Here is a 23,435-nt window from a genome sequence, read left to right on the forward strand (position 1 = left end):
ATGTTCAGCATTCCATCCATCATCTTTTTGTGTTGCTAAAATTTCCTGAGACATAGGCACACAATGGGATTGAGGGTCCCTGAAGTTATCCAAGTGGAGTGTTAAGCCAGGTTGTATAAGGAACCTAAAAACAAAGTCCAGAAGTCCCACTGCATTTTGTAACTTCAGTTTTCCAAATTTCAGAAGTGCAGTCTTCCTGTAAAGAATGAATATTATCGGGACTGTAACCTAAAAGCAGTTTGGAAAGGGACCTCTCCTAGTTGTGCCTCTGCGATACCGAATCAACCCCGACAAAACAATTTTGAGCCATTTTATTCTACATTCTGCCAACACCTCACAAAGTATAAACTTAACCAAAGCATTAAAACGCCCCAACCTAATCTATAGCACAACAAAGAATAAAATTCACATTTTCTTTTAACTCCTATTTGTCCTTTGTTCATGACTGCGAAATGCATGATGCTAGCGTATTAGAAGTGTAGCTATAAATTAAATAATTTGTTTTAAAAAACAAAAACATACTTACTGAGATCTCTACATTTGATAGTGCTATATTCAAATGAGATACATAGATAGTCACATGCTTCTCTTAGTTCAGGAATAGATATACCATCTGGGCATCGGATTATTCCAGTCTTGTAGTAATCCTTTTGAAATTAAAAACAAGCATACAATAGATTAAATTCTAAAACAAAACAGTTTAATGAAAAACAAAAAAGTCTAAACCCCTGTTTCTGTAACTAGTTCCCCATAGGACCATTTATGTTAATGCAAAGGGCTAAACCAAGCTGAGGAAACATTTGCTATTCCTTTTTGGAAATGTTGGTGAAACATTATGTACAATTACCAACAAGTTCAGAGTGAATAATGCTCAGATGTGGATTAGATTGGAAGACTGTTCCATTTATAAACTAAGATAAAGAAATATTCTTCTCTTCAGGGACTTTCAGGTTCAGAACATGCTCAGACGTGCAGCTGTACCCGATTCGCCACATGTTCACACAGATGTGAATGATGTGGTGTAGGAGAATCTGTGTAGGAAAGGTGTAGGCTAGAGAGACTTATTTTTCTCATATCTGTGAGAAGCTCTCAGTAGAAATAGGTCTTTGGTGACTAAAGGATCCTGTGTGCCTAAAGGAATATGCTACTTACCAGTATGCATCTGTTCTTGGCATGTAGAGCTGCAGAGTTGTACACTTAGCATAGGTCGCCATCTGGTGTTGGGCCCGGATGTTTGCAGTTTGTTTTTCTTCTTGGACCGTCTTTGGAAGTCACGAGTTTGGTGACTCCTCCTTCGGTCCGTACTGCGCATGGGCTTCGGCTCCATCCTCAGATTGTTTTTCGCCAACAGGGAAATGATGGAGCGTAGTAATAACAGTGAGAAACCCATGTGTGTTGTATCTAAATAAGATGGACTGGAACGGATACAGGTAGCCGGGGAGGCGGGTGGGCGTGTACAACTCTGCAGCTCTACATGCCAAGAACAGATGCATACTGGTAAGTAGCATATTCCGTTCGAGGCATATGAGCTGCAGATTGTACACTTAGCATAGATTATATAGCAGTACCCAACCTTAGCGGCGACCACCGGTATCCGTTGCAGCTGTTTGAAAGAGTGTTTTTAGTACAGCCTGGCCCACCCTAGCTTGCTGCTGGGAATGCACATCTACACAGTAGTGTTTTGTGAATGTGTGCGGTGTAGACCATGTGGCTGCCTTGCATATGTCATCTAAGGGTATATTCCCTAGAAAAGCCATAGAAGCCCCTAACTTTCTTGTAGAGTGGGCTTTAGGGGGAACAGATAATGTTCTCTTTGCCTTCTGATAGCAAATTTGTATGCATTTTACAATCCACCTAGCTATCCCTGATTTTGAGATGGGGTTGCCTTTATGTGGTGGAGAAAAGGAGACGAACAACTGTTTAGTCTTCCTGAAGGGTTGTGTTCTTTGTATGTAATATAGCAACGCTCTTTTCACATCTAGTGTGTGTAAGGCCCTTTCCGCAACAGATTGGGGTTGCGAAAAGAAGACAGGTAATTCCACTGATTGATTGAGGTGGAAGGGGGTAATGACTTTGGGCAGGAACTTCGGATTAGTTCGAAGTATGACCTTGCTGTGATGCATTTGTATGTAAGGTTCCTGTATGGTGAACGCTTGTATTTCACCAACCCTTCTAAGGGAAGTGATAGCTACAAGGAAAGCTGTTTTCCAGGTGAGAAATTGTAGCTCACATTTGTGCATTGGTTCGAAGGGCGGACCCATTAGTCGTGTAAGGACCAAATTTAGATTCCATACAGGGGAGGGTGGTGCCCTGGGAGGAATTACTCGTTTGAGGCCTTCCATGAAGGCTTTAATAGCGGGCACTCTGAAGAGTGACAAATGCTGTCTGTTTTGTAGATAGGCAGCGATCGCTGCTAGGTGTAGGCGTATGGATGAATACGCCAGGTTACACCTGTGAAGATGGAGCAGATAGCATATGATGTGTTGTATGGATGCATCTAGAGGGTTGATTGTATTGTTACGGCAGTACATTACAAATCTTTTCCACTTTGCGGCATAGCATGCTCTAGTGGTAGGACGTCTGGCTTCCATGATGATGTTCATGCAATCAGGGGGAAGGTTAAGGTACCCGAATTCTAAGATTTCAGGAGCCAGATCGCCAGGTTGAGCTGAGCTGGGTCCGGGTGCCTGATTTCTCCATGGTTCTGGGTTAGGAGGCATGGGGAAAGGTGCAGTTTTTGATGTGGTACCACTGATAGTTGTAGTAGCGTGGTGTACCACGGCTGTCTGGCCCACGTCGGAGCTACCAGAATGAGTGTGAGGGAGTGCTGTTGTAGTTTCCTGACCACTAATGGAATTAGTGGGAGAGGTGGAAAGGCGTATGCAAATCTGCCTGACCAGTTCATCCATATCGCATTGCCCTTGGACAATGGGTGTGGGTATCTGGCGGCGAAGCTTGGGCATTTTTTGTTTTCGTGGGTGGCGAAGAGGTCTATTTGAGGATGCCCCCACTGTCGGAAGAATGGGTGAAGAACTTGTGGATGCAGTTCCCATTCGTGTAGTTGTTGAGTCTGTCTGCTGAGCAGATCTGCTATGGTGTTTTGTACGCCTGGAACATGTTGTGCCAGGAGAAAAATGTTTTGGGGAATTGCCCATCTCCATATGCTCTGGGCTAAGCGGGAGAGCTGGGGAGAGTGTGTCCCCCCCTGTTTCTGTATATAATACATCGCAGTCATGTTGTCTGTGCGAATGAGGACTGCTTTGCCTGAAATCTGCTTTTGGAAAGATTTTAGGGCTAGAAAGATCGCCAAAAGCTCCAGATGGTTGATGTGGAGCGTTTTTTGCTGTGGCGTCCATAGACCTTGCATTGTGAGGTGTAAGAGGTGCGCTCCCCAGCCGGAGAGCGATGCGTCCGCTGTTAGAGTCACTTGGGGAACCGGGTCCAGGAACGGCCGTCCCTTGGAAAGGTTTGTGGTGTTCCACCACTGCAGAGAGTGATGTGTGCGGCCGTCCACCAACACCAGATCCGTCAGCTGACCCTGGGCCTGGTTCCACTGTTGTGCTAGGCACTCCTGAAGTGGACGCATGTGGAGTCTTGCATGGGGCACTATGAAGATGCAAGACGCCATCATCCCTATGAGCTTCATAAACACTCTTGCTGGTAGAGAGTGTTGAGGAAGGAATATTTTGCGTAAGGCTAGAATGCTTGTGATTCTGGCTGAGTTTGGATAGGCAATACCTTTTGAGGTGTCTATGGTGGCCCCGAGATATTGCTTTGTGTGAGATGGTATGAGGTGGGACTTTTGGTAGTTCACCGTGAAGCCTAGCTGATGAAGCAGTTGGATGGTGCTGTTTGTATGTTGCACGCATTGGTGGTAGGACGCGGCTTTTATGAGCCAGTCGTCTAAGTAAGGGAAGACGTGAACATGTTGACGTCTGAGGTGTGCTGCTACTACTGCTAGGCATTTGGTAAACACCCGTGGTGCAGTGGTGACCCCGAAGGGGAGAACCTTGAATTGGTAATGTTGCCCGTCCACCACGAACCTGAGGTATTTTCTGTGAGAGGGGTGTATTGGAATGTGAAAGTACGCGTCTTTCAGATCCAGTGTTGTGAGAAAGTCTCCCTGGCAGAGGAGTGGGAGGACTTGTTGTAAGGTGACCATGTGAAAGTGGTCTGAATGTATGTAGGCATTTAGAGGCCGGAGATCCAGAATGGGTCTGAGGGTCTCGTCTTTCTTTGGGTTTAAGAAATATAGGGAGTAGACCCCTAGATTTCGTTGATTGTCGGGTACCTGCTCTATGGCGTGTTTCTGGAGGAGCGAGAGTACCTCTTGTTTGAGCAGTGTGGAATGCTCTTGGGACATTGGACGGTGCCTTGGTGGGATATTGGGTGGGGTAGACGTTAGCTCGAGGCAGTACCCTGACCGAATGATTTGGGTCACCCATTTGTCCGATGTTATGGACTCCCATACGTGGATAAAATCTTGTAGTCTGCCCCCGACCGGAGTGGAATGGTCTGGGGGGAGCGAAGGGGAGTCATTGTGCGGGTGGGGTGGCAGAACGGGTATTGTTGGTTTTGCCCCTGCCCTTATTGTTGTTGCCTCTGTAACCACCTCTTTGGTTGCCCTTTGAAAAGGTATTTTGAGGAGGGGATTTGTAGGAGGTAGAGGCATTATCGGTGGAGGAGCCTCTACCTGTGCCACGAAAGGACGAGCGTCGAAAGGAACGCTTAGAGGCTTGGGTCTGGAGCGCTCCCATAGACTTCGCTGTGTCTGTATCTTTCTTCATTTTTTCGAGCGCTTCGTCTACCTTTGGGCCAAAGAGTGTTTGCTGGTCAAAGGTGTGATTAAGTATTGATGTCTGGACCTCAGGCTTGAACCCTGATATCCTGAGCCAGGCATGGCGTCGAAGCAGGACACTGGTGTTTATGGCTCTAGAAGCAGTGTCTGCTGCATCGAGGGCACACTTAATGGAGGTGTTTGTGATTAGTTTGCCCTCCTGTATCAGGTCATGAGCTTGGCGTTTGTATTTCTCTGGAAGGTGCTGCATAAGAGCCTCTAATTCATCATAGTGTGCTCTATCATATCGCGCAAGCAGTGCTTGTGTATTTGCAATGCGCCACATGTTTGCAGCCTGGTAGGCGGTGCGTTTACCAGACGCGTCCAGAAGTTTAGATTCCTTGTCTGGTGGTGGGGCATCTCCTGAGGATTGGGAGTTAGCCCTCTTTCTAGCTGTGGAGACAACTAGGGAATCTAGAGGAGCAGGGCCCTTGATGTATGCAGGGTCTGTGGGTGCCGCCTTGTACTTCTTCTCTATTCTAGGGTTTAGTACTCTGGCTCTGACAGGGTCTTTGAATACCTCTGTAGCGTGCTTGGTGACACCCTTAAGCATGGGTAAAATAGCAGTGGAACGATCTTGTAAATCAAATGTATCCAGTAGGAAGTCTTCTTCCACTGGTTCCGTGTGCATGTCCACCCCATGGTAGTGTGCTGCTCTCTGCACTAAATGGTGAAACCCTAAAGAGTCCTCTGGAGGAGACGGCCTTGATGGGTATAGGTCGTCTTGAGGTACATTGGGTACATCAGGGTTATTATAATCCTCCCATGGATCTGGGGTCCCTGGTGGAGTGGGATCCATTGGGGCGTCCCCTGGGTCATTGTCCGGGTCCCCGTCATCCGGGTCTGGGGATGGGGCCGGATCGTAGTGAGGTAAAGGTGGAGGGGGTGGTGGTGGGAGGGGGGGTGGCAGTGGGGAGGGTACTCTAAGGGGAGAAGTAGCTGAGTCCCTCTTTTTGGGTGGAGGAGGAGGAGCCGGAGCCTCAAGGCGACGCTTCTTAGTAATCACAGTCAAAAGGCCAGTGTTTGGATCTCTGGACAAAGTCTTTTGTAAAGGGTCTGGTGTAAACAGAGCCAATGGCGCCGAGTCGTCTGTCGGCACCGGCGATTTCGGAACCGGAGGTTTCGATGTTCTGTGTACGCCCTGCTTTTTGGAGGTCTCCGTGTGTTTCGGCGTCGAATGCTGTTTCGGCGCCGGAGCGTCGGTGCCGACCGATTTCTGTTTGTGTTTGGTCGGCGCCGAGTGTCCAGGCTTCGGCACCGGTGGTTTCGGAGTCGAGCTGGATTTTGCAGGCTTCGGTGCCGAGTGGTGTTTATCGGCACCGGGCGTCGGCTGGCTCGATCCCGAGCTGCCGTGAGACTTTGAGTGCTTCGACACCGGGCCCGAAGGTGGGGTGATCGAGGCTTTGGTTTTGGTTTTGCCCAGGCCGGCAGGCGAGGGAGTAACCGGAGTCTCTTTGGTTTTCGGTGCGGGGCTGGGAGGGGGCATTGTACTCACGGCCCGCTGTCCTGGTGTTACGTCCTCCAGGTCGGAGTCGTCGGCCTCGGAAGCGCTGACGATGTCTTCTCCCAGTTCGGTGTGTGTCTGCCCCGAAGCTTCGGCGTCGTCTCCGAAGATGTCCGGTGGAACTGTCGAGGATGAGTGCGCCATGGTGCGTCGAGCCTTTCGATCTCGGATCGTTTTCTTCGATCGAAAAGACTTGCAGGCGGGGCAGTCTCGAGCCTCGTGTTCCGGAGAGAGGCAAAGGTTACACACCTGATGGAGGTCGGTGTGGGGAAATTTAGACCCACATTTTGGGCACTTTTTAAACGGAGTCCTTTCCATCGGCCGGGACCGGAGTCGCGGAGGGCCCGAAGGCCGGTGTCGATGTACGGGATGGAAAAAGTGCCGCTTCGAGAGATGAAGATGATGAAGGAACTCGAAGAATCGAGGATTTTCCGTCGAGGCTGGAACCGTAGAAGTTCGAAGCCGGAGTACGAAGGATCACATCCGAGCCCGATGGCGGAAAAAAACAATCTGAGGATGGAGCCGAAGCCCATGCGCAGTACGGACCGAAGGAGGAGTCACCAAACTCGTGACTTCCAAAGACGGTCCAAGAAGAAAAACAAACTGCAAACATCCGGGCCCAACACCAGATGGCGACCTATGCTAAGTGTACAATCTGCAGCTCATATGCCTCGAACATCTGTGTTATGCTTTTTTCCCTTCATTTTGATATTTTATTTTTTACATGTTGCAGATCAGGGAAAATTGCAAAAGTACTCTAGTTAACTACTTTTGTTTAAATATGCAATTAGTTCCTTGCTTCCACTGCTGCTTACACATGCTTCACACACAAGTGAGGCTTTGACTGCAAGAATGGGTCAGTGAAGGCACAAGTCACGGTCTCTTAGAAGGAAAGAGGCACAGGGGAACTTTTAGGGAGGCAAAGTAGACTAAGATATAATTTGTCCTGGAGAAGGCCATCAACCTCCAACACCTGGAGAAAAACAACCTTCTTGATCTTTTACAGTCACGCTTCAGATCCAACCACAGCACCAAGACAGCCCGGAGCACTGCGACGGATGACATTCACACCCTAATGGAAAGAGAAGAATCAGCTGCCCTAATCCTGCTCGACCTATCCGCAACCTTGAATGCAGTCTCCCACCACACTCATCAATTGCTGTAGATCTGCATCACAGACGACACTCTCGAGATGGCATACTTCCTCACGAGATGCACCAAGAAAGTCCAAATCCCCTCCCCCTTTCACATCGCAGGCAAAAACAACATCTGCAGCGTACCACAAGGTTCATCTCTCAGACCCACTCTCTTCAACATCTACATGATACCCCTCGCGGACACTGTTAAATCTCATCACATCAACATCATCTCCTATGCCGATGACACCAAGCTCGTCCCATCGCTCTCAGCCAACTCCACCTCAGCAAAAAACACTTTTCACAACTGTATGAAGAACGTCTCATCCTGGATGAAGGACAACTGCCTCAAGCTCAACACGGACACTTTATTGGTCTGAGAATGTTAAATGAATTACACATCTCACAGGCAATACAATGGTCTATAACCAAGATTTGCCCTTTAGGAGTCACTGTCCATAGTAAAAAGAACAGGCTGAAGTGTGAAATCATTGACCTGGCACTAGTTCTAACAATAGAGTAGGCAACTTTGAGAGAGTTGAGGATAAAAGTTTAGCTTCATCTAGGCAACAGAGACTAGTGGCAGTTCCTCACAGCTAATGGACGAAGTCATAATGTTACTAAGATTGGCTGCAAAGGAGGACACCAGAACCCCTTAACTGCAGGACTAGGCAACCTCATGTTTCGACACAGGAATCATGTCATCCACAGTGTCCGGTTTTAGTATAGTCTACTGTAGTTGACACCATTTCTTTGTCAGAGATGAAAGCTGTACAATGTGAACGCACACTGTAAATGAGGTTACACCTTAAAGTTTGATTAACCGGTATGCTTGCTTTTAGTTTTTGCCAACTTTGGGACCCATTTTGATAACCATGTAGCACTATGATGTGGCGAAGCTCGGGCCAAGGGCGGGCCATTCTGCGCCCGTCAGTGCCAAGAAGAGGCGGGGCAGTGCCACACCCCTTGGCTTTGGTTAGCTGGCTAGGGACGCTTCGCCTTATTGGTGCCTCGGGCGCCCAAAACTTACCAGTTTCTCTCCTTTAGCAGTGCTCCACTATGAAGGATTCCCTTACAGAGGCTATTGGTCACAACAGGTAGTTTAACAAAAAAGGGGTTCCCCTCTACGGGGGGGGGAGGCGGGGGCATACTCAACTGCATTTTTTTTCCTAACCCCGAGTCCCAGCTGCTTAATCGCCCCTGTTGCTAATAGAAGTCTTATCTTTTTTTTCCTCTGTTCCCTGCCAAACTTTGCTCTGACTAGTACTGTTGGAAGGTTTGCAATAGGCATGTCTAGTCATGGGCAAGAGAAAGGGTCACCGCAAGGCTCAGGGAACGTACGGCCCCAAAAAAGAAGAGTACTGGTGCGGTCTGAAATGAGGCTATGTACAGGATAGAGTCCTTAATTACAGAGTGTAACGAGATAGCTTTTACAACGGAGTTACAATCCCCCTCCTTAGATAGTAGTCCCTCCAGCCCAGTCCCCAATTACGGGCTCACATTCAACTGCTCTCCTGTCTCCCCCCGTCTCCCCCCCTCCCCCCTCCCTCCACGGGCTAAAATAAAAACCACGGCTAAGCATATACCCCAGATGTTCAAAAACTCTACTAAAAATAAAGCAAAAAACCCTAGCTGTAGGCCTACTGTCCCAGAGCCTGAATTAGATCTCCCTTTACTCTGCAGCGAGCCGCAGGGACGCCCAGTTGTGGTGCGTGCTATTCAAGTGGAATGACAGAACAGATTTGAGTTTGTTGCTGTGGAGGAGATTGGGATCCTAGGGGGCAGGAAATGTTGGCATTGGAGATAGTTGTAAAGTTTATGCTGATTAACTAAAGGTTAAGAACAATCACAGATTTTAGGACGTTGCTGTGGAGGAGATTGGGGTCCCAGGGGTCCCGTCTGTTGGCGTTTGAGATGGTTGTTAAGTTTATGCTGATTAACTACAGGTTTTAAGAACAATCTCTGAGTCCCTGAAAGCTGAGGTAACCTCTCTGAGGCGAGAGGCTGTTAATCTAAAGGAAAAGGTAAAATGTGACAAGAACATCCAAGTGGAAATTAGCTCAGAGCCCCGGAGTAGTGTACCCAAGTAAGCGGTTGTCTCATGCCCTAGTGAACATAACACTAGAGTAAGTTATAGTGCCTCTGTCCATCGGCCCATCTCCAAAACCCCTCCTTGCTGGTGTTGGCGTTTCACAAGCCATTTATACCAACTACCCCGCCTTACTAAGGAACCCACACCAGGGTGCGGGGGAAGAGAGGGAGTACGACAAAGGGGAAGGGGAAGGGGCACATTGTCGGAGGTGTGCAACACTGTATGGCTTAGGAGGAATATCTGGACTGGGGATCGTGAGGAATGGAGTCTACAGTAGACTGGGCTGCCGGGGGAGCAAAGCAGAAATTTACCTAGTTGAGGTACCCAAATTAGAAAAGAAGGGGACAAAGATCTGGATTCCCTTGGGAATAAGGTAATTTACTGGCTTAGGACTACCCGGGACTGTCATTCAATTATAAGAGATGACATTAAGTTTGTTGAAAGGTTATCACTCCCGGGAACGTCAAAGGACAAAGGATGTGATTAGAGTGATCTTCTCCCATTTGGCTATAGTAGCTAGCCTTATGTCAATTGACTCACGCACAATCCCTATGGTTAACTCCTCAATTGCTATCAGATATAGACCACCTGAACAAATAGCTATACTCCCCATTATAGGGGTTTCGCAAAGGGGACTCCCTAGAAACCTTGGTGGTGCGGGAAGGCAGAAGTGACTACCCCAGCTACTTGGAGACTACTCAAGACGCAATTCCAGGGAATCTCGTGCCTAAAGTGATTATGTACCAGCTAGAGGCCTGCTCTCTTACAGGGATGGCTCTTAACTCAGGGAAAGCCACAAGCAATCCAACGAGAGATCAAGGCGGAAAAGAGTAGCCAATTCATCTGTGAGCGAGGCAGGGAGGGTTCAAGTATTCCTGGTACTGTTAGTAATAACATCATAACTCCCACGGACCTTTGAAGGTCCTGGTTTGGAATGTGGCTGAAATCACCAAATTGTTAACAGATCCAGGCTGGTTTATCGTTGTGGACCTACACGATGTGGTTTTATTTCAAGAAACCTGGAGCCTATATACCCTCCACAGGAATGGGTTCTCTTCCTATGGCTTAAATGTCACCAGGAAAAAGTGGGGGAGTCCCTCAGAAGGCCTAATAATTTGGGGAAAAAATACTTTGGGCTCCAGAGTTAGGCAGGTCCACGTAGATTCCCAAGACATTCTAACAATCGCTCTGGCTCTCCATTGTGGCTGGACAAGCAGGATCTTTGATGTTTAAAACAGGAGTTAACCAGTGTTCTAAGGAAACCAGCACCATCCGTATTCTAGACCTTCCTTTGTCAGAACATTCCGACAAAATCCCAGCCTTGGTAGCTGGTGCCTTAAATTGTACATTTGAACCGTTCTCCTTTGCCCCACCTGATCTGACCGAGGAGTGGGATTTTAAGTGGCAGATTCCACAGCTTGATCTCCCTCCAGTTAGATGGACAAGTAGAGGAGGCCAGGTGCTGGACCTCACTCTTCAGCATTACCTGAGAGCCAGAACCAAATCAGACTTAACAGGCGAACTTAATTTAAATCGACCCGGCCATGCTACCAGAATTGACTACTGTTTGGTGGCCAACAAACTCTGGCATTCTGTCTATGATATGCTAGTAGCCAAAAGATAGATAGTGATCACAACGCCCTCATCCTCACCCTTACTATTCAGGGCGTCCTTGAACCAGCCATAAAGAGTAGGCCTGACTTTGGGATTTATCTATCTCAAATATTCAGAGGACAATCAGATGGAACTGGGTGGCGGAAACCCCATGGGCTCTGGAGATAGTTAAAGACAAGGTTCGCTCGGTGGTGGAAGAGCAGGCTCTAAAGCCCATAGACGCAGTATCTAGGGAATTATGCACCCAACACAAACTTTTGTATAGTGAGATCAGGGATCTGCTAGGCAAATCGTGTAGTGAGCATAACACACAAAAAGGTAAGCATCATCAGAGAACTGAAACCCAAGTCGCATGGTATAACCAAAAATGCAGAAAAACCAAGGAGAACCTGGTACGTGCAGCAAAATCTAACGTTCACCCTGAGATAGAGGCTAGCAGAGCAAGATATAGGCGTCCAATAGAGGTAGCCAAGGAAAACTCGCTGCGGCTTTAACAGCTAGAGATGCTAGAACCTTTTGGAAAAGGGCAGCCAAATGGCTTGATGGTAAAAGGACTACACTGGAGTTTACCGTACAGCCTGAAGCATCGGTGTGCCATTTTGAAACCTTAGATGCAGTGGGCCACATAGAGGTAGATGACCCTATAGAAAGGGGGTTGGAGGCAGTCCCTATAGGAGCGGGAGATGCTCTGGTTTTCTCCCTGGAGGAAACTCAAGCTGCAATCCACTCATGTCCCTACCAGAGCTCCCAGCCCTTGAAAGAATCCAAAATGACCTGTACATGGAGGATCCAATAGTCTGGGGTCCGTATATTTTTATGCTAACGAACGCCATTGTATCGGGCATGGGTATTCCACCATCATGGAAGTTAGCTGAAATAATACCCATCTACAAGAAGGGCAATAGAGCTGCTCTATGGGCAGAACTGTGGGGCACTGGGAATACTCATTGTCTTACTGTAGTAGAAACCAGTTTAAGATCTCTTTTAAACCTACCCCTTAGCACTCCCCCGATTCCCTTGGGTCTGGACTTTGCCCAGAGAATACTGGCTCACAAGCTTGACTATAACCTGCTATTGTTCTGGCATCGTTTGTGGTCCGTCGAAGAGTTAGCTCCATATCGAGCACCAGTGATTGGCCTTTTTGTACCATCCCCGGAAAACCTCGACCCCCTGGTTCAATTCCCAGAGAGGTCTATTCCAGCGACTAGGGTCGGAGGTCTACTGGTTTAATCCTGAAAGCCTCTCTCTATTATCAAAGGCAAGGGCCAAATCGATATATTGGCAATTAACTATGGAGAAGGAAACATTGAATGGGGCAGACACCTTGTCTAGGGATTTTATAGACTTTAAGCCTACCGCAAGGTATGAGGACACAATTGATGAAATAGTTTCTCCCTTGGCTCGCAAATTTTTTATACAGTTTTGTTATAAGACTTTACCAACTAGAGTGTTTTGCATAAATGGAGTCGTAATGTTTCCATGGATACCCTCTGCCCAACTTGTAAAGCCAATGCAGAATCAATAGTCCACTTGTTATTCTTATGCCCCTATTCTAAAAACTTGAGGGGCAAGTGGCTCATTCCATTATGCAGACTGGTTGGTCGAGGTCACTTTCTCGAGGTGTTGAGAATTCTCTCTACGGATACTAGCAGGACAACTGAATTTTGCCTGGCCAAATATTGGCATCCACTTTGGATTATGTGTGCCAAATGTATTGAATGAATTGTTTTTATATTTTTATTGCATATGCTGCATTTTACGACTGATATGTCTTATTCTATTATTCAGAGGAGGTGTTTTGCGCTTTTTATGATCTTATGATCAAAAATAAAGTCATATGAGGATACTTTAAAGATTATTGTTGATACTGTCAATTTACCACTATTATTTTTATCTTAGTTGTAGCTGGGCAATACCATATTGTACTGGATAGTATTAAATCTTCAATATTGATACAAATGCGGAATCAATGTTTATATACATAAATTCTAATAAAAATACTTTAAAAATAGCGGTTTCATCTGGTAAAAGCTTTTTTTTTAAAATCCAGTGACAATCTGCCAATTTGCAGACAAACTCACCAGAATAGCACGGAACACAGTTGAGCCGATCCCTTCTGCCACTTCAAACTCTCCTTTTTCATTAGGACGTGTGAAATTGTGCTCTCTGCCTGATCCGAACATCCTGTACAATATAATCAATGTAAGAACATTACAAATTTGTTTTTAAATAGCAAGTACATTACATATTTAAAATGGTCATGCTATTTTACGTTTAAAGAAATACACAGAATAAGTTTGGATGACTGGCATCTACCCCGCACTCGAGTCCTTCTTGAACCAGAAAGTCAATACTGTATGCAGTTATCAATGGAGTGGGATGGGATGGACGGACACAGGTGGAATGCAGGTTCCAGGTAGGCGAAAGAACTGGAAGCACGTTCCATAATAGTGAAAAACAATCAGGAAGCCATAGCCAAGCTACAAGTGTTGACCTGACCTCTTTAACTTTCTGCTTCTTTCACTTACTGATTTTCTCAACTTTAAGCAAGTATACAAAGATCATGGTCATGTATATAGTGGGAAAGCTGATTGAAGAATTAGTAATGGACCAGAGCTACCAAACTCACTACAATAAAGTATATTTCACTTATTCCTAACTCTTTCAGATCTGCCTCCAAGGAGAAGCTTCTCAAGTATAATCATTTTGGAAGGTGTTGAGGGGGCAGGTGGGAGTAAAGGGATGCAGCCACTACTGTCAATTAGACCCTGATCAAAACAGTTGGAAGGTTTCTAGACTAGTGCACTGAGGTGGTTAGGGGGTTACGGACAGCTACACCAGCCAAAATGCTGGGAAGGCACAGAGGTCTTACCCTAGTGTAAGACCTCTAACTACATAGCCAAGAATGTAGGTGAATATGATCATTCTTTGCACAAAGGGAACCCTAATATCTAAACTGGTGCATGTCACAGTCTCTCGCAATTTATATCCTTTAAGGGCTAAAACGACATAGGAGCCTGTGGAATTTGGGGGACTGCTATTTGAACAACTAGCGGATGACCTAGGAAACCAGTATCAAAGGCACTCGTGGAGTCAGAAACACAGCATTATCTTCAAGCAAAGTAACTGTGCTCAATCCCAGGATGTATGATTAGTTAGAAGGTTCGATACAGGCCTTCCAAGACCCAATCAAGTACACTTAATAAGCATAAGTTGACTTCAAAGGCATTCTGTAAAATGAATTGCCCATTTTGTTGAAATGCATAAAACTTAAGCAATCTTGTACAATTCTGCCGGTTCTAGATCATACGGGGCACAACTGGATGTAAATACAGCCATAGAACGATTTGCTGGCAGACGACTTTTGCCCAACACATCCACTGCTGGAGACTATCCTACCGGTTTGACTTTTTAATTAGTGCCTTTTTTCCTCTCCGGCCCCCTCTTTTAAATCCACTGCAATCCCTGTCTGTCAGCGCTGACTGGGCTTTCATTCCCTCCTTCCAACTGTACCAAACTTTAACATTACAAGTTTGTTTGAACCCATTTTTATTCAAATGATTTTTCCTCCCTACCGTTTCCATGTGGTGTCCCACATCTGTGTTCCTGTACTTAAGTCAATGTACAACCTGCTGCTTTTATTTTCGGGGTCACCACTGTATGTTGGTTGCTGTAATTCCTGTATAAAGGCCTGTTGCTCCGTTTTTCTGCTTGTTTTTACAATTCTTAGTGTCCGGTCTGAAGGGGGTCTGGCAGCTGGTGTGCCAAGAACCACCAGAGATGGAAAGCATATCTGCAAGATAAGCTTGAGTGTTGATCATGATGGCTTTGTAAATGATGCTGCTGGTTTTGAAGAAAGGAGGAGGATGGCAGTCTGGTCGAGTGCCTCAACCATTCACTCTTCCAAGGTCAATAAAATGAGTACCATTTAAAATAGAGAGTGTTAGTACCTCTTACTTGGCAGACAAACTATTTATACAACTGTGGAAATAAACACCATACAAGTCCATTATGTTGACTAAGGAATGACCAAAAGGTCTGCATTTCAAACAATACATCCATAAACCTCAGCTAACTCCTGATACATTTACCAAAGTGTATTTTCTAAGAGCAACCTAGTATAGGGTCTTTGCAGTTAGATCGTATTCTTGATAAGGAAACGACCAGTGAGGAGGCTAAAGCGGATATAAATTTGCCCTCTTTTGTAAGATGACCAGACGAAAGAAAAAGGAAACTAGCACCTTTCTCAATCACTAGAATTTCTGAGGCTGATAAACAATACCTTCTCTTTAAAATGAAACTTCAACACACAGATTTTTTGTGATCTTGGGATGGTACTGAAAAGAATCAAAAGTATACAATTAAAGTTCAGAGAAGAATAAACTATCTGTGATGGAAAGCAAGAGCAGTAAGTGTGGCGATAGGATCCACAATTAGGAAGAGAAAACGTATGTGTATTGCAGGTCCCAAAGATAATATTGTATATTATGCATCACAATACGTTTCAGATTAAAGACATTGTTTTAAGTATTAGTAACCAGGTCAAGGAGACATTTATTTTATCCTACATCATTGTGATGTGCAGGAAACACATACACAGCCAAATACAGAATGTGCATAATAGGCACCAAATTAATAATTATGATTCAAATATGTCTGCCATTAAGCAAAATTACTTTCAAACAAATTAGTTGTATTTTACACAAAGACCGTAATCTAAGAAGAGAAATCTGCTAAGTAATAGCAAGCAGAAAAGATGAAAAAACCAACAAAATATGTGATTCATTTCAAGGTACGTGTGAAATGCAAATAGTGAGAGACACAAAAATAACTTCAAAGGAATAGGACAAGACAATATTTATTGTGGAAATACATTAATAAAGATTTATGCGAGAATGAAACCAATGCCAGACAGAGCATCAAGAATACCCTACATGTAGTAACAGAACAATTTTACAAACCTGCCCAACATGGTGTTTGGCTGTGCAGTAAAAATAGACGGGTCTACAACAAATCTGGTGTTGTCCACTATCAGTGTCACACGTTCTGAAGTTCTTATATTCCGAGCTCCATCTTTTGGATTTTCGTACACAAACACCATCTCGCCAGGAGCCTTGCACAACCCATCTGAACTTGATTGAATACAGTTTCTGCTACTGGATGTAAAACTACTACTGGAGCCATTCGGGGAAAATCTTTGTGGACGTGGGCTGCTTGGGCGAGATGAACTGTGCTCTTTCTCTCGATCTACAATAAAGAATTTACAAACAAAGAATGTACATCAATGAATGTTTTTTTTTTTTTAACAACTAAAATTTGTTAAACTGCAGCTTCTTCCGTTTTTTACCTGCCAGGTTACAGTGGCGAAAGAATGTTGTGTTCCCAGTAAACTGATGTGAAAGGGGACAATTACTTTTGGAACGGTTAATGCCGTGCCTTTACAGAATTTCCACCAATATATTAACTTCAAATCTTAAGAAATTTCAAACGTAGATTTGGTTACATTAATACACATGTAGAAGACGTACAAGCAATACTGGCTGTATGGGAAACTAAATATTTGTGCAGATATGAATAGGTCTCGGATGTACATATTTTATGTCTGTAGTCCCTAATGTGTTAAAATGAACACTGTGGAAATATCCTACCTTGTTTGATAATTTAAACATCTACTTGGCATATTATAGGATACTTGAGTTCAGACAGTGTTCGTCTCTGAGACAGAAAGCTTATTAATCAGAAGCACTAACAGCTAGATTATAACCTAAAATGGCTGGATTAATCTTCAACATACCCAATTTTTCCTCCAGTAGTGATGGACTTTACAATTTTTCCCCACTAAGAATGACCCCTAGACAGATTTATACAATCCAATATTATCAGGCCACACTATTCTTTTCAGGTTAACGGCTAGGGAATGTGGGGATACTTTTAAGAATTTGATGCTTGTTCACTTATTTCTAGACTTGCGGTATTCTATGCTGGGAAGAAGATGGACATATGAATATTTCGGTAACAGCACTGTACTTAATATAGACTATAATTAAATGGCTCATTAGTGTATCATTCATGCCACATGTCACAAACAGGAGTGTGTGATATTTCAATTTCTACACAGTTAAATATACACTACATTTCGAAATGTTACAAGACAAACTTGATATCAAAATAAGGAGGCAAGTGCACACAGGACAGCTAGTGAGGTTGAGTGTTTGTTACTGGTGGGGAGGTATGCGCTGCAGGACTAGAGGTAATGCTGCAGCCTGCCCATTGCCGATTTCCATCTCAACTCTCCATTGCTTCCCATCCAATTTTGATCTCTTGCAGTGGCTGCTAAAGACTTTAGAACCAAATTTGAGTGGTTAACACGATCTGGCCTTTGGCTCTCATCCAAAACGTTTAGGGGTGGGATTTGGTTCTTAAGATCTGGACCTGGCCAATCGCACTACCAGCCCAGCCCAGAGGAAACTGGCATGGCACACCCTTTTTCTTTGAAAGGAAGAATCTCAAAGTAAATTGAAGTTTTTAATATGGCATAAAAAGGTCTTTTTGGGAAAGTATTGGACCAATCCCAATGTGCGGTTCCCATGTGAGTAGTTGCACGCTTTTGTTGACTCATCTTTTAAACTACATTAGTCTGCTTTTTAATTGATCCTGCTTTGACATGCCATAGCTGGGTAAGGAAGGTTTTACAGTTATATTGGGCAGGAACGAAACCAAAATATTACTCTCTGCTCCGTAGGGCACAAAACAACCCAATGAAATAGGAAAAGACACAATGACATTATATTTATCCTCCTAATTCAAGTTCAATTTATCTCAATAAAGAGGAAGCAGTTCCCTAATACATCTCATTAAATGACACAAGAAAGGGGGCTGGTATGGAAGGTGAATTGGCCAACCCGCAACAAAGGGTATTTTTTATGCCCCCTTGTGAAAAGGATTTTGAATAACTTCTTTACGGAATAATAATTCCATTGACATTAAAATTGTGGGTTCATACGTAAAATGAAAGCACATAAAAAAAGGTGTGGGGTGTAAATGTATGCTCCAGGTGTGGGGTGAATCGCAAATGTTCAGAGACCTATTAGTTCAGGCTTGAGAAGTAAGTGACCATAATGTTCTGGAGATTAAGCTGCATCAGCAGCTGAGAACCACCTCACAATGCGAAGGGATAAAAAGGTAGTGCTCCCAAGTAGTGTTCCCGGGTATCTCACATGGTACAAGTTGAATAGCTTTCACATCAATGATATTATTCTTTTAAAGGGCAGTAGATTAAGGCAATAGGGGCTATATTTTGTAAATGGCGCAATGCCCTGTTCTGCGCTCCTTTAGCACGGGGTGGCAGTTGCAGATATGGTCAGTGTATCCTATTAGAGATCATGTGCTGCCTGCCCCTGGGGGCAGCACATTAGTGAAAAGTGGACTGGCTGTGTGTGCAGGCAGCAACACAGTCCACATGTATAATATAGCGCAAGTGCAGAGGCAAATGAGGGAACTCTTATGATCATGCCACTTATACATGTGGTAATCAAAGCAAGAGTGCAACCCAAAAAAACGTCTCTAGTAACAGTCTCAAAAGAATTTCATACAGAGATCCACATCCACTAGTGTCTGTAGGAAGGTGGAATCTGACTATATGGTTGCCCCCACCTTTTTCCTGGTGTTTGAATGGTTTTTGACTAGTCTGGCTGGGATCCTGCTATCCAGGACCCCAGCCTATCTGCTTACTCATAAATAATTGGTGTGCATATTAGATGCACTAGTGATTGGATACTGTGGTACCTTATGAGCCCCTAGTATATGGTACCTTAGGTACCTAAGGCATTGGTACTTCACAGGTCTACCAGGGGCTGCAGCATGTATTATGCCACCCCTGGGAAGCATTCACAATCTGACACCACAGGCCTGCTACTGCAGCCTGTGTGAGCACTCCTCACTGAGGTATAGGTTCCTATATCTCACCATACACACACAAATAAACCTATCAGTCACCCCTCTAGCAGGCCCTAACAATCCTGAGGGCTGGGTGCTTGGTTTACTAGGAGGGGGTGCTTCTGCCTGAGCAGGACCCCTCTGCAGCTAGCAGAGTCTATTCTCTACTGCTGTTTGTGGATGCGGTTAAACCATATACTCTTAAGTGCATTATAACCTCGCGGTAAATGCTAACTTTGGAATGACTGCATCAAAACATGTCGTGTTTGGTGTCAAACAACTTGGAATCCTACCCCCACACCAGTAACTGGTGTGGGAGTAGGATCCCACCCTTCTAGAGGGGACGACATGTACCCACTGTACTACACGGTAGAAATCTTCTAGAGCCCTGGCATCACAAAATGGATGCCACCAGCACAGACACCGGGCTGCCCTCCTGCTGCTGACCGAAACTCGCAGTGGAGGGAGCCCAACAAAGGGTTCCCTGTCACAGGGAGGTGTCACCACCTCCCAGACAGGATTTAGTGTATTGGAGCTGGGTGGGTGCACTCTTAGAGTGCTTTGAAGTCCTGCACTGGGGGAGCAGTAGGCTCCTCTGTGCATATGCCAGCTCAAACCGGTTCAGGGGCTACCTGCCCCTGCTCTGGCGTGAAACTGGACAAAGGGAAGTGGGTGTAACCACCCACTACCCTGACCCTCCTAGAGGAGTGGTCATAGAGCTAGTCCCTCCCATCTTTTCACTATAAGATACCAAGCATTGCCAATGCAACTTAGATTACACCTGGACGACGCTCTACAAAGAAGAATCCTGGCCCTTCGACATTCCACTATCTCTGGAAGACTGAAGAATCTCCCTTGGAGTCAAGGAGTGACTCCCCTGCTTGGCAGGCATCAAAACTCTTCGACAACGGTTGCAAAATTCACCGCTCCCGCCGGAGTCCGAAGTCCCTGCGTCCCCTGAAGCGGATTTCTTGACCTCTCGACGGCCATTTTGAGTCCCCCGCGAAGCTGTGGCATCTGGACCCCACGAGTGACGAGGAACAGCAATACCAGGGAACCGTGCACTGATTTAGAGTGCAAGCCCTAATCTACGTTCAACGAAGTTGTGCTTTGGACCATTTGTTGTCCAAGTCCCTAGCAGGTCTAGTACTAAAAATCAGCGGCCTACCCCGTCCCGAGTGACCGTAGGCTCCTGTGAAACTTTTCCTGCAAAGGCGTCTTCGCGGTTACTTGCCCGTTGGCTAGTAACTCACCTGCAGACTTCCACATCGACTTCAAGGGCTCGCCTGGTTGCTCTGGGCCTGCCCTCACTTACCCTCGCTGGGTAAGTCCAACAGACCTTGCTGGTCTGCACCATTGACAATCTTCACTCCACACGAGACTTGCAGTCGCCAAGGCTTGTTGGCTCCAATCCGGGTGCCGACACCGTCGACAGCTGCAGACATCGTGGGACCCTCCGAATCCAGCTGCTGGTCATCGTCGATCCCTCCTGGACCTCGTGAGCGAAGAGACAAAACACCATCATCGACCTGAAGAGAGGCGACAGCTGTGGTCATCCATCTTGCTGGCCACCGGTCACTGGCAAGTGACTTTGAACTCTGTCCCCTCAATTTCTAGGTCTTCTGCAACTCCAATCCATCTTCACCTGTTACTCTATTCCTGCTATTGTTTTTAAATCGTTTTTAAATAACTGTGTATATTTTAACTGTGCGATTTTACCTTGTGCCTGCTTGTGAATCCACCAGATCCTCATTCCTCATTCCTTTGTGGCCACTGGCGTAGTCCAATCTCTGGCGCTGACGCTGCACGCTGAGGATAGACAACGCCATCTTAGGGGAAGGCAGGGTAGCGGTCCAGATCTTGGACGCCTCCCACCCTCCTCTCTATGTCTATAACTAAGCGACCTCCCCGTCCGCGCAGCGGGCGCGCCGTTGGCGCGCCGTTGGCGCGCCTAAGGCAAGCCCGTCTGCGCCAGTTCCGGGCTTAGGGCTGGTCCCCCTGCCAGCTCCTCTGCAAATACTTCGTTAGGCTGGACCAGAGAACAGCTTCTACAACTGCGAGTGGGTATGTGTCTGCCACGCCATTGCTGCGATCCGTGTGGGTTGGAGGGGAGCCCTTTTTCCTGCCATCATTGTGACTTGGTGCTCCCCCATGAGGAAATTGGCCTTACCTCGCTCCCACTCTATTAAGAGACCTACTCTCCCTTTGTTGGTTAAGGCTGGTTTAATCAACTGCCGCTCTCTTCCTCGTCATGCCAGTGAAATCTGGTCATCTCTTCATTCCCACGCTTGGGATATTCTGTTTCTCACCGAATCTTGGTTAAAAGATTCCTCCAACCCTGATATTCATCTTGCCTTGCCCCCTGGCTATCTTCTTTCGGGCATTAATCGTGGGGGAAATAAAACTGGGGGGGGGTCTTGCCATCATATTAAAATCCCACTTTCACTTGACTATTAACAAACTTATGCACATCGGTTCAATTGAAGCCATGTATTTCACTATTTCAGACTCGGCTGCTGTCATCCTAGCAGGCATCTTAGTATACAATCCCCCCAATGCCTCAGCTTCTTCTTTGTTACCATTGATACATCAGATAGCTGATCTATCCCTTAAACATTCATATTTCCTAGTACTCGGTGATTTTAACCTTCATGTCGACAATCCATCCTGCTCCCAGGCCAATCAGCTAATAGACACTTTACAGGGTCTAAATCTGACCCAATTAGTCCAGGGCCCGACGCACGTTGCAGGCCACACTCTTGACTTAATCTTTTTTAATCATTCTGATATTACTGTTCACTCTCCTCTCCCCCTCACGTGGTCAGACCACTACCTTATTCCTTTCGATCTCACTTTCTCTGTGGCATCTGGCCCGGGGGCGCCTGACAGGGTGTTTAGGAGAAAATGGCATAAAGTCTCTTGCTCGGCTTTGGACCCTTTTTTTGTATATCCATCTGATTCCTTGTCCTCAGACGTTGATGTTTGCGTGGCTCAGCTCAATTCTGCTTTATTGTTGTCTATTGATGCTATTGCCCCGGTTCAACACGTCACTTCTGCCAGATCTCGCCCTGCTGCCCCCTGGTTCTCCCCAGCTCTTCGCATGGAAAAGAGCCGCTGTAAAAAATTAGAACGCAATTGGCGTCTTACTTATGATCTAGAGGCTAAGAATGTTTATAAATCTGCCTTAAAATCTTTTTCTAAATTGAAAAAATCCACGATGCGAGATTTTTTTACCCTACAAATCAAAAATGCAGTTAATTCGTCTAAAACTCTTTTTAAGATCGTAAAAGACTTTGTTAAACCCCCTGCTATGGTACCTCAGAATCCCTCCAGCCAGGTTCTGTGTAATGGTTTGTCGGCTTATTTCTACGACAAAATTGCCAACATTACGTCCTCTTTTCCTGCGGTGTTCACCTCTGCTATCTCTGGTACTTATGATACTGCAAGCCCATCAATGATGGCTTTTAAAGAACTTACTACTGAGACTGCATTTAATTTGCTCATTCAGTGTAAGTCGGGCTCTCCTACTGATCCTGTCCCTGCCAAAATTATGAGTAATTTGGCCCCTCTGTTGATTGGTCCTTTCCTTTCCATTTGGAATACCTCACTGCGCTCGGGCCAGTTTCCGTCTGCTTGGAAGGAGGCTTTATTAGTTCCCATTTTGAAGAAAGTGGATGTGGATCCTATGCAATTTTGTAATTATCGACCCATCTCCCTTCTCCCCAAGCCTGCGAAGGTTCTGGAAAAGGCTGTGCAGCTACAATTGGCAGAGTACTTAGAAACCAACTCTTTACTGCATGATTCACAATCAGGTTTCAGAACTGGCTTTAGTACGGAGACTGCTCTTTTAGAGGTCTCTGAAACGATCCGTGAGTGTGTGGATAGGGGAGAGGAGGCCATGTTGGTCCTCCTCGACCTATCCGCCGCGTTTGATACAGTCTCTCACGAAATTCTACTGGATCGTCTAATGCAGTTTGGATTGGGAGGCTCTGCTTTAGCTTGGATTGCCTCCTTTCTTACCGGACGCACCCAGAAAGTCCTTCTTAACCCGTTTGTATCAGAGAGTAAACCCCTTTCATGTGGGGTGCCTCAGGGCTCCTCACTCAGCCCTCTATTTTTTAACGTGTATCTTGCACCTCTGGCCGAGACAGTGGAGTCTTGGGGTATTAGGGTGATCTCCTACGCTGACGATACTCAGCTTATGTTCTCCTTCAGTGATCACTCAGATTCCAGCTTCGCCAGATTTCGCATGTGTTTGAGCAACATATGCTCTTGGATGTCTATCAATCCTCTCAGACTCAACACCGATAAGACTGA

The 23,435-nt window shown here is 45.8% G+C and overlaps 1 protein-coding gene across 4 annotated transcripts in view; it reads right to left on the reverse strand.

Annotated features, from left to right (window-relative positions):
* BTBD10 (BTB domain containing 10) overlaps positions 1 to 23,435 on the reverse strand; it is a 134,211-nt gene that overhangs the window by 51,202 nt on the left and 59,574 nt on the right. For all 4 annotated transcript variants that reach the window (XM_085648212.1, XM_085648211.1, XM_085648210.1 and 1 more), the window contains exons 3-5: positions 16,145 to 16,430; positions 13,265 to 13,367; positions 527 to 647 (exon numbers count right to left, since the gene is read on the reverse strand). In XM_085648212.1, the coding sequence (XP_085504338.1) occupies positions 527 to 647; positions 13,265 to 13,367; positions 16,145 to 16,430 (510 nt within the window). The remainder of the gene's footprint in view (positions 1 to 526; positions 648 to 13,264; positions 13,368 to 16,144; positions 16,431 to 23,435) is intronic.

This window comes from Triturus cristatus, chromosome 3_2, assembly GCF_964204655.1.
Source record: "Triturus cristatus chromosome 3_2, aTriCri1.1, whole genome shotgun sequence".
In the NCBI taxonomy this organism is placed as follows: domain Eukaryota; kingdom Metazoa; phylum Chordata; class Amphibia; order Caudata; family Salamandridae; genus Triturus; species Triturus cristatus.